Source organism: Oryzias latipes, chromosome 5 (assembly GCF_002234675.1).
Source record: "Oryzias latipes chromosome 5, ASM223467v1".
NCBI lineage: Eukaryota > Metazoa > Chordata > Actinopteri > Beloniformes > Adrianichthyidae > Oryzias > Oryzias latipes.
The window spans coordinates 3,251,123-3,263,408 of record NC_019863.2 but is presented as its reverse complement, the minus strand read 5'-3'; the positions used below and the strand labels follow the sequence as shown (position 1 = coordinate 3,263,408).

General features: G+C 41.2%; 1 protein-coding gene across 1 annotated transcript; it reads right to left on the bottom strand.

The window, feature by feature from the left end:
- Positions 1 to 5,427: 5,427 nt before the first annotated feature.
- On the bottom strand, positions 5,428 to 8,035 carry LOC101173539 (PAK4-inhibitor inka2). Its single transcript, XM_004068482.4, has 3 exons — positions 7,930 to 8,035; positions 7,809 to 7,836; positions 5,428 to 6,645 (listed from the first exon to the last, which is right to left on the bottom strand). The coding sequence occupies exons 2-3, from the start codon at positions 7,824 to 7,826 to the stop codon at positions 5,668 to 5,670; spliced, it is 996 nt and encodes a 331-aa protein (XP_004068530.1). The 5' UTR covers positions 7,827 to 7,836; positions 7,930 to 8,035; the 3' UTR covers positions 5,428 to 5,667.
- Positions 8,036 to 12,286: the final 4,251 nt, after the last annotated feature.

The following is a 12,286-nucleotide window of genomic DNA, read 5'->3' as shown; positions in this document are numbered from 1 at the left end:
GGATCCAGGACATCTGTAGCCAAAACTTCAATCAGTGTGATTGAAATCTGTGTCCAAACAAACAAGTAAACTAGAATGAATGTCAAATCCATTCACATTTTAGTTTCCTAAAGTTCAGCCCACTGTTGTTTTTTCACATCCAAAGAATCCAAAGGGAACATTCTTAGAACATTCTAGCACACTGGATGGTCACATGACTTTCCTAAATTCAAAGTGTTTCCACACATTGGACCGGAATGATGGACTGATCCGTTTGTGTGTTGTCTGCTGTGATTGACTTGATTGTTGTTACGTTAGAGTAAACCTACCATGTCTCAATTCAAATAGTATTTTCCAATATTTTTTATCAATTTATCTCATTTTGAAATGGTTATTTAATAGTACAGGTTGATTTTATTTGAATTAGCCACAGACAAATCAATCTAGAAAAGAAATTGATTAATGGAATAATCGATTAATTGTTACACCCCTAGTTTTTGGGCTGTCTGGTCTCGTAGAAAGGAGTAGCTGTGCTCTAAAGGGAGCGTAGGTGTGTCTTGGAGTTTCCTCAAGGCTAATGCGACCACCTTAAGGGTTGTCATAAAAATGGAACGTGCCACTGTCGTGCTTGTGGGAAGTGTATTATCAAGTATTTGTAAGGAGAATGGAAGCTACACGCACTTATGATGCGCAGGGGATGTTGTCGTAAAGTGACCTTACTCAACTCTCAAGCCATTATTAAAGTATGAGTGCTGGCTCCTAATTGACCATGTATGCATGTGGTGTGCAGTACATAGTACATAAATGCATTCAGGACAGCGGTAGGATACAAACTACACTCTGATTTTCTCATTTCCTAATTTCTATCAGCAAAACTGCAAGCAAGGAGCGTGCACTGATGACTTGGACAGCACCAACAGGCCCCTTGCACCAAGCGCAGGTTTCAAGGTGATTCAAAAAACGAAAAATCCAATTGACATGCCTGCATCTCATCTGTCGCCCAAAGCAAAACTGTGCATGGATATTTTTACTTTACAGGCTAACCAGGCAGGCCTCATGCAGGTTTTGCTGTTTTTCCACCCATAAGAGCAGTTGTGACTAAGGCATTTGATTGTGCACACGTGAGATGGATCCATCTTCATGCATCTCAGTCTGCAGCAGAGCCTCTATTCCTATCCAAGCAGCAGAGGCACTCTATGCTTCTCTAAAGGCCCGTTCACACCGGGACGAATTTCGCGCGCGCGATATTCGCCGACGTTTAACGCCTCGTGACTAAACAAAGGGCACCAATGAGAGTGAGCACACCGACGCGAAAAACGGCACGCCTAAAAGCGTCATTTTTTAAAAAAAACCTCGGGTTCATTTTTTTGGTTTGACGCGCCGCGTCAAAAACTATACGACCAATGAGAATGGCGCTTTTGCACACGTGTCTGGAGCTTCTGAAGTTACAGTAAAACACAACTTGGGGGCGCTCAAACACAAAACTGTCTTGCTGAGCACACATACCAGCGAAGAAGATAGACGCCAAGTAGCGTCTACACTGCCGCGAAGAAATAAGACGAAGAAGATGCTCTCACTGAGGGATATTCTAAAATATCCCCGAAAACGCTCATGATACATTTTCAGCTCTTGTACCAGTCGATAAAACTCCCCATGTTCTTCTCTTCTGGTAACTAGGATGTACCCAAAATCGACGTCTTTTCCGGCGTCTTTCATCATTCAACAGAACAATAATTTCTTCATCGCTGGAACTGGAGCTAGAGCTACTGGTGCTGGAAATATTCATGTTTTCTTTGTATTATTCTGACAAGCGCGTAAATACTTACTCTCTTCTTCTGAGGGAAAAGCGACTTTAAGAAGCGTAAAGTTGCGCAGCGCCACCTTGTGTACAGGAGTATTTCTGTTTTACCTTAAGCGCCATCTAATGTCAGGGAATGAAATTGCATGTTCACTCCACTCATCGTCAGCAAAAATCGCCTGGGTGTGAACACAAAAGACGTGGCGAAAAACGCTGGGAAATAACGGCTGGCAAATATTCGTCCAGGTGTGTACGGGCCTTAACTCTGGTCCTCAGAAAAAAATGTCCTGTTTGTTTTTTTCAGTATTTCCCTACTTTTTATCAAGCTTCTGAAGAACTTGTTAATGAGTTGAATTGGGTGTGATAAATCATGGCAACATGGAAAATCTGCAGGACAGTGTGCCCTGAGGGCCAGGGTTGGAAAACACAGCTTCAACAGATAAGGACGTCGAATGACGTTCAGCGCTGACTCAGCAGTCAGCTTAAGTCTCCAAACTTCCCACAATTTCATCATCATCGCTCGACAGCAATGCTGCTGTGTGGGAACTCGCTTTATTTCTTTGAACTGGATACCACCTGACAGTGATGGGCCGCTTTTACTTTCCCTATGAAAAAGATCCATGATGTCCGACGTCACACAAACTCCTCACTGAGTCAGTCTGCCGCAGAAAGCTGGATCTGATCCAAAACCCGCCACAAATCATTCAGTCCCAAAAAGACAGCACAGCCCTTCTATTCTCTCCTTTGAGTCCCTGCATTCCGGCACACCACTGTTTTAAAAATCCACGTTCCAAAAAGACCTTAAACCTGAGGACTCACAGCAACTTTTCACAGTTTGAGCCAAAATGAGTCAAATACTAAAGGTCTATAAATACTAAACACACTAAGTGGCCGGCAGAAACAACTTTAGAGGAAGAACTTCTCTCTGTGGCATTCTCACATCATTTCAGAGGAATTTTGGTCAACTCTTCTACAGGGTTGATGCAGTTCATTGGGTCTTGGAAGCATTTGTTTTGTGCACTGCTGGCTGAGGGTCCTCCAACAGCATTTCATTCAGGCTGTAGCCTGGGCCATTACACCACACTGATCCTTTTCTTTTCCAGTCTTTCAGGTGTAGATTTGCTGCTTTACTCAGAATACTAGCATTGCTGCACAATCCAATTTGAACCCGTCTTTAACTGTTGGTCAGATGGTTTTACATGTGACTCTGAATGCGGGGGAGGGGCTGGGAAATGACCCCATTATTATTCTGCCTGCCGTTTGCATGAAATGTCTGTTCTGATGTGAATCGTTCAACTCACTCTTAACGACTCTGGGCTGAGGCACAGAGAATTCAGTCTTTCGGTTTGACACTTCAAAACAATTCAACTGAAACATTTTAGAAAAAAGACATGTTTCCACACAAACACCTTTTCATACTTGGACATCACCAATCTTTCTCTTATTTCACCTCACTAACTGCTAAATCTGACCCAATGGTGCAAACTGGTGATCGATTAGGTTTTTTTTAAGTCAATATTTTTACAGAGATCAAGTCTTGATTAGCGGACCCCACAAAACAAATTTCTAAGTACAAAGTAGGATCATATGTAAAGGAAGAATTTCAAGTATGTATTAAAAAACCAGAATAAAATCATGCCAAGACGTTTGGCAAACACTCTAATACCTATGTTTACATTTCACAGTTGTACCACAAGAGACTGCAAGATAATTCACATAAGGAATTGTAAATTCCCAAATTCAGAATGTAATCTTAAAGGGGAGTAATGATTCATTTGACCAATATTTCGATTTATATCATAATTTTTGGTTGACAATATGATTCAAATTTGATGTTGGTTCTTTTTTAACGATTCGAGTCACTGACCTAAGACCGATCCAAGACATCCAAAACTCCAACCAGCCTTTGAATACCTGGTTGCTGAACAGAGCAGGTGAAGTTTTCCAGATTCCCTCTATTTCTAGCATACTGAATGGTCACGTCTTTGCTAAATTCAGGGTTTCCCACACATTCGGATGGATTGATGGACTGATCAATTTTTGCTGCATTACATGAGTGTTGTCCGCTGTGATGCACTTGGACATTTTTATGTTACAGTAAAAAAAAACCTACCATACCTCAGTCCAAATGGCATTTTACAAGATTGATATTCATTTCATCTTGAAATTATTTTCTAATGGTATAGATCCATTCAACGATGAACTTGACAGATTGATCTGGTATTGACCAGGAAAATAAATCTATTCATTGATTAAGTCAATTAATCATTTCACCCTTACTAACCATTGATTTCTGAATCAACATGTTGCATGTCTACTGTGGAGGTGATCTCCCAGATCCTTGTCATGTAGTCTTTGTGGTGTCCAGTAGAAACTTTCTTCTTGGTATGTGTCCATCATCTTGTTAAGCTGTACAGATACTACATGTTTCCAAAATTAGACATTTGAAAGTGTTTACCGCAACCCACAAGGCAATTTTAGAACATTACATTTCATGGAGCTCCTTCCTCTCTACAGATGGTCTTCTGAGTTCAGATTTAAATGTATTGAACATGCTGTTCAGTGAAGTGTCTTATTTTGCTTGTCAGTGGGTGTTGATAGATGAAAATGTATCTGGCCAGATGATAAGTTATAAATGACCAGGAAGTTAAATGGAGAAAATGGTAAATGGCATATTCTGTATACTTATGTAAGGCTGTTCAACCTTGCTTTTAAAGTGCCTTGCAGTCACAGTCCCGTTCACCCATCCCACACATACATTCACACACCCATGGCAGCTCCACTGATGAACACCGACCGGTGCCAACCTATGACCGTAGGGACAAATGTGGGGTTCAGTGTCTTGCCCTTGCGATATTCTGATCAGAGCTCTACCTCGGCACCACAAAAATCCAGGATATCTCAGAAAAGGTTGAAGTATATCACATGAGGCAGTTCCCCTACCAAACCCGAAGCATCAGTTTTCGGTTGAGTTTGCTTTCCATCCTCAGCAGGTCATCAGAGGGACATTCCGCCAGGAGACCTGAACAAACACCAACATGTTTTATTACCTCCGTATCCTTGGCATGATTGGTGAGTCTGGCTGCAGCACGAGGCCTGAGAAATCCCTGCCTTATCTGTGCAGCCCCTGCCGCTCCACCCCCCTACCCCCAATGATCAACAGAAACCACATGAGACTGGCGAAGGTAACATTGTCTTTTTTTGGTGCATTTCAGCTATTTTTCTCAGAGTTTCCTTTTATTTATTTTTTTGTGAGCCCAGATTTAAGCGAATCGTTTTAGTTTAGCCGGTCCTAAAACAAGAGTGGAGTTAAATGAGGCAGGCAGTGAGGTGCTACGCTCCATGGAGCAAATGGTAGAGTAAACTTCTGCTCCATCTACAACCAGATGCTCAGCTTCTGCACCTAACTGCCCCCCTCATGGGGAGTGAGCTCATCTGGCACACAGTGCTCTGTGTTGACACAGTCTGTTTCCAGCCTGTAAATACTTTGCTGCCCTGCTTCAAGCGTTTCCAAAGAATCCCATATCTTTGGGACGATTCCATCTAAAGAAGTTTTCCAAACTTTAAACTTAAATTACACCAAACTCTGGAGTTTTAAGACCCAAATTAGTCAAGTGGATTCAAATGAAGTGAAAATGGTCGAGTCATCATTCAGTACAAACTTCCTTTAATCAGTCCTTCAGTGAGGAACAACTGCTTCCTCAGATAAGATCAGTCAGTTTTACATTTTGAAATATTTATACAAAATATATAAAAGCCACGGCATATATAGTGTTAATTATGAGAACATTTCTATTTCCAACATTGTACTATATGCATATAAAAAGGGAGTCTTATAAAAATAAAGTTCCTGGAGATTCTTCAGTCTGCTTCCTGCATGTGTCGTTGGGTCAGACGTAGCCAATGATATCTTTGCATATTATGGGCTGCCGGCAGCCTGACTTCATGACAGTGGTGAAGCGGTAGAAGTCTGTATCCAGCTGATGAATGCCTGAGTGAGACTGGTGGAAAAAGGGCACCTTGCCCTGTGATGCCACAACGGGGCAGGACAGGCGATTTGGAGCATTGGCGGTTCTGTTGACACCAGAAGAGTCTTTGGATCTCATCCGCACTCTGCTCTCCACATTCTTAGAAAAGCCAAAGAGTTTTCTCCTCATGTTCACAAAGAAACCTCTTCCCTGCCGTTGTCCTGAACTTTGCTTCAGCTCTGCGGGCTCGGAACAGTCGGGCAAATCCATCCAGTTCTGTATGAGGTCTGCAAAGCTATTGTCCCCGAGGACCAGAGGTTGGCGGTTGCGTCCTCTGGTCAGCAAAGAGTTTGTCCAGTCCTCTTGGTCGCTGACTTCAAATGATGTCCACGTTTCCAGGCAGGCATCAGATGTGGACTTGGGTCGAATGCGTCCACTCTGCCCCCGGTTCATGCGTGCACAAGCTGAGGATGACACCCGCACATTTCTAGTCCTCCTGAGAACAATCCCGTCATCTTTCCAGGATGCCTCAGAGTAGCCGGAATCACACTCCAAGCTCTTCTGACTGCTGGGACTCCGCAGGCCCAGCCGGCTGCTGGTGCCGTCCTCCTCATCCTCCTCCTCCAGGGGGCTCGCTAGGCAGCAGGCAGAGTCGTAGGTACTTGCGCTGCTGGCATCAGATATCCGCTGACGCACGCGCTGTTCTCTTTGCAAAGCCCGCTGCTGACATGCACGCGCCACTGCAGAGTGACGCGCCAAAGCGGGAAGCTGGGGTCCAAGTGGGGCGAGGGGGTGCCTGGCTGCGGGGCAGCTTTTCCGCAGTTGCTTCAGGTCTTGCAGGGATCTCATCATGTATCGCATCTGCTCTCTCAAGCAGTCACCCGAGTCACGTAAGCAGAGCTGAGGAGACAAAAAGGGAGGCATTTCACTATGTGAAACATAATTGCAAAACACCAAAGTAAAATGACTAGAAACGTCTACACCACAAAAAAAACACAGCAAGATGTATGTAATAGACTTGCTTTGGAGGCATGCTCAGACCTGCCAGGAGCAATTCCATTCTCTTACACTAATCTGAAAGGCCAGCTCGTTGTTCATAGTTCATTATTGTTTAACACAAAGCATATTTATCTGTCCGTTAATTTACTTTGTTACACCGGGGAACGCCCTGTCCTCGTTAAGACGCAAGGCTTAACGGCTACTTCAAGACAGATGTTGTTGTTAGACAGACGCTCCGGCCTAACCTCAACCGTTTGAAGGCAGCATGAGAGGAAGACATCTGTAGTCTATCAAGCATAATATGAGCTATTGTGTATCCATATTTAGCTACAAGCTCCTATAGGGGCCCAGTCTACTGCATGATAAATTCATCAACTCTCAGAAGGAATAAAATCCTCCTGTTTCTTCTCTAACTGACAGAGCTGATTGGTCAGAAGCTGGCAGAGGTCCACTCTCCGACTTTAGGAGAGATCATGTTACTGAGGTTCTGAGAAAACATAGCAGCTAAGGAGAACCAAGCTCTTTGTTTATATCAGCCCCAAAAATATACTTATGAAATCACGCCACAGACATCCGTGACACTGCCGAAGCAACTTTCCACTTTCATTGAAACTGTCAGAGATAACCTGTTTCCAAAAGCCTAGACAAAAAAAAGAATATGATGGAAATGGAGCAGAACTGTGAACTATATGCAGAAAGATTCCACTCCTACTGACAATTTAAGCTTTCGTTACGGTGACAGATATGTTTGTATGCAACAACAACATAAAACCTAGTAAGAGGCCCACAGAACTTGCAGAAGTCTGAATCTGGATGCATGTAAACATCAGTGGCTGCTCAGCCTCCTGCTAAGGCTCCTGACTGTGTGCAGGAAAAAATCCTAATTTCTGCAGCTTAAAGGTAAAATATGCAACTTTGCATCTCTTTAGCACATTAGAATCCAAATAAGTACTGGCGCCTCAAAAAAATGTAGTAGGATTCAGGTCTATCTGTTCACATTTAACAGAAGTTAGTCAATAGGAATCCAAAAACTGTTGAAATGATGATGATTGAAGAAAACTCACCATCTCTTTTCCTTTCATAAGAAAATGTCTGCAAAACAAACCAAAAGAGAAGAAATCACGTTAGAAAAACCAAATATGAAGAAATCATCCTGAAAAAACAGCATTAATGCAGGACACTCACTGCTGCAGCCCGTCTCTGCGTTCATGAAGTGACTGATCCCATCACAGATCAATCCGCTCTCAGCCTGAGTCTCTCCGGTCCTCCTGATCATCCAGTGAGTGAGAACATCAGCCTGCTCCGGTCTTTTACGGAGCCACAGCAGCAGCCAATCAGAGCCGGCTGTGTATGAATGAGCCAATCGGAACGCAGGAAGCCCCGAGCTCATCTGCAAATCCAGCTGCTCAATATAAAGTAAAACTCAAAGTGAAACAAGACAGAAAAGCCCCACTGCAGTTTCACTGGAATCTAAAATAAAAAGTTCAAAGAGTAAAAAAAATAAATCTTTATATTTTTTTTTAGATATTTCTGCGTTTTAGTACCATAATAAGAACAGCTTTTTTATTTCAAATATCCATCTTGGAGACAGAGGTGTCTCTGGTGTGTTCAGGGTCATCCAACAAGAGCAGATCAATTTTTTGGGATCTAGTCATCAGCTAATATGACGTTCAAAAACGTATACATTTTACTTTCCCGTAAACTTGAATCACATTACACTTTTTTTTCCCTAAGCATACTTGGCTATAAGTTTAGCAAGTCCTCTGTAGCTGTGGTCCACAACCTTTTCAGGCCACGGACCGGTGTGAACGGGGCCGCAGTTTGTGTTTAATATGTTTACGCTTCTGAAAAAAACTATTTGTCAAATTTAAATTCAACTACCAAAAAAAAGTGTTTAGGAAATTTAAAAATATTTGTAGATTTATCCCTTGTGCTATTTTGTGGGGTCCAGATGACCCAACTCCCACCATTAATGCGCCTCAGAGGCACTTTAACATTGGGAGTTGGGTCATCTAGACCCACTGGACAGTGCGCTGAACCTTTTTTCTTCAATGATTTATGATTTTCACTGGTGTCCATGGATTACATGAAATCTTTCCACCTTTATCCACCTTTGTCATGGTAGGGAGAACACGTCAATGGAAGGGTGGGGTCATCTGGACCCCACAAGATAGCACAAGGGTTAAATGTATTTATTTATCTTTTTACAGATGAAGAAGATTCAATAAATCTGGGTTTTTGATTTGTAGAAGTGGTTTCTGATCTGTGAATAATTCAATAAAAGCAACATTGCAGTTGTTCGTCTTTTTTCATATGACACCATTATAACACAGAGAACAGTCTCAGATCATCTCTCAGGGCAAAAACATTTATCATTTTTGGTTTTACATAAAACCTGATTGTTTATGTATGAAAATTCGTAAATGTCACTTTTATAAGTTTCCATGAATCAGAAAGTAGTTTATTTATTTGTATCTTCATTCTCTAAAATATTTTAAGTTGGTTTAAAGGTAGACTTTGGGATGAAGATTTTCCAAAGTGGATGCTAAGGTCCGGATGCTAACTTCAGCCGTGTCCCACTTTAAGGTGTGATGGATAAATAAAGCAAAAATAAAATGACACAACCTTCGTAATATTGGTATTTTTCTAAAAACCGGTATTAATCCATTATCGTGTCTGTAATTTCATTATCTGCGTGTGTGTGAAACATTCAAAAGTCAGTCGCTGCGTATCAGACAGAGCGACGTCTGGTGCGTGAGAACAAAATCTCTAGATAAATCCGTATTTGGAAGAAAACTCCTGGTTTTGTCTGTAAATAGCGGCTTTATTTTTCTCTGAAGTTGAAGACCATTATTTGGTTTCCTTGCTGGTTCTTTCCCCCCCAAAGTTAAGTTTTCCAAATACATGTTATTGTTTGGATTTCAGTAGTTTTTAAAAGTTGAGCTAGCTTAGCGGTCCGAGCAGCTTCTTAAAGTCACGTGACGTGTCAAGACAGACGGATGTCGTAAACAGAATCCGGTAGTTTTTCAAAATAAAACTCGAATAATTGATGAATATTCCAACAATTCTTCCAGATGGATCTGTCTGAGGCGTGTCGCTAATCAAACGACCTATACCATAGATCGTTTAATAAATTAAACAAATTACTTTGTAAAATACCATTTGGATTTCTATAACATAAAAACACTTTGAATTTCATGTGACCATCCAGTGTGCTAGAATGTTCTGATAATGTTCCCTTTGGATTCTATGGGTGTGGAAAAACAACAATGGGTTGAACTTTAGGAAAACCAAGATGTGAATGGATTTGACATTGATTCTTGTTTGTTTGGACATATAATTAATTTACACTTAGAGTGGATTCTGGAAAACTTCACCTGCAATGTTCAGTCCCAGGTATTTCTCTCTGAGTCACACTGTTTTGGATTAAGATCTCCTGGATCCAATTTAGGTCAGATAATTGGATCGTTCAAAATAAACCAATATAGACTATGAATGAGATCAGCAAATGAACAAATGATATGAATCAAATCAATAAAATTAATCATAGTGAGGAAGTGTACTAACAGAATATTTCTTCAGACTAACTTGGGACATTTTAAGTTACAATATGTAGATAGTTTATAAAAAATAACTTTCAAGTATCTGACTTTTAGCATAGACTCAGTACACTTGTAGTACATCTAAACAAATTACTTTTTGCTGAGGGTCAAGACCAAACTAAATCCCTTTTTTTAACATGTCTGTGTTTGAAGGATTTGTAATTCATGCCTTTGTGCGCATGTGTCTAAGTTGTAAAGCGCATCGTTTAGTTGGTGCATCACAGAACCTCGGTGCTTAATGTCAACTGACTGCAAGTGACAGGATCAGAATGGAATCTCAACGACCAAATGCAAACCTGGAGCCTAAGTCGGCTTGTAAACCAAAGCAGTCGTTTAGTGGTCCATTCATTATTCAGAGGATGGATGATTATGCTAACCGGACCTCATTGATGACGGTTAGGCCAATAGGTCATCCAGGTGACTGAATGCTTTTTAGCTGTAGATTAGCGTTCACACCAGCATTAGCACGTCAACATGTGCTCTTCTCATCTGCTGTGGACCATCAGACTCATGCTGGGTCACAGAGAAGATGAGCTCCCGAAGGTCCCAACTCTCTATTAAATATTAGTGATGCAAAACAGACAATTACACACAAAGAATGCACTCGTTGTGCTTTGTTCCCATCCCACATTATACTCATTTGGGTTTGTTTTTTTGAAGGAATTAAGGTAACCAAGAACATTTTAGATCTGAAAGTTCTGGAGAGCTTCAAGCTGCAGAGCAAACACCATCAACTCAGAGATGCTGACTTTGTCAAAGAACCCAAACTTTGCAACTCAGCAGCTCCTCTTACACTACGGATTAGGAAAATATGAGAAAACATTTACTTTGACAACAAATAAATACTGAAACAAATGTCATTGAAGGCCTAAAAAGTTGGCGTTAAACTGGCAGTCCTTATTCAGGTAACCACGCTGTCAGCTGCACACCCAGAGCCTGAATGTGGAGCTGCACCGCCCTCTAGAGAAACTGGAGCTGCAGCTTCCAACACCTGCTTTGCAGCACATCCAGCCATGCTGGTGCTTTTCTCATGACATTTTGTTCAAAACTAGGTTCACTGTTTTAACAAAATGAAAGAAAAACTGGTCATTTTCATTCCAAAACCAACTTTATTACTACAGACGTCTCATTTCAAATATCAGGAAGGGGAACCTTTGTCCATAAACTTCAAAAATCTTACAACACTAAGAGAAAAACATGCAAATGTGAAGAAAAACTTCATCTTATTGCACTTTTTTTAAAAGGAAGATTACTGTATTTCACTTGAATTTTTGAAAAACCAGCTTTGTTAATGAAAGGAACAACTCCCTGTTCTGCCGTCCAAAACCGAAAGGTCCCAATGTAGAGGCTAGAGTCCTGATGAGGATCAGCCTGATGCAGAAAACAGAAGTGAAGCTTTGTTCATCTCACTATTTTTGGTACATCTACAGATTCATTTTTAAAAAATGGAAGAGGAAAAAGTTTCAACCTCTCACTTCTTCAATACAGGACTGTTCAATAAGGACCTAACTATTCATTTGAACAATTCTATTTGATTCAATTTTTGTTGTTGCCAATTCAATTCACAGACCTGAAATGGAACCAGAACATGTTTAGCCAAAACTTCAACCAGAGAGAAATACCTGGTTCTGAACAGCAGGTGAAGTTTTCCAGATTCCTCAATTTCTTCCAGATAAAGTGTAAATGAAATATGTAAACAAGTAAACTACAATGAATGTCAAATCCATTCACATGTTAGTTTCCTAAAGTTCAGTCCACTGTTGTTTTTCCACGTCCAAAGAATCCAAAGGGAACATTCTTAGAACATTTTAGCACACTGGATGGTCACATGTGTTGAAATGATGGACTGATCCGCTCTTGGCTGCGACTCAATCCACTTGGTTTTCCCAACATGGATTACGACTCATTTCATTTTGAAATGGTTTTATAACTGTAAACGT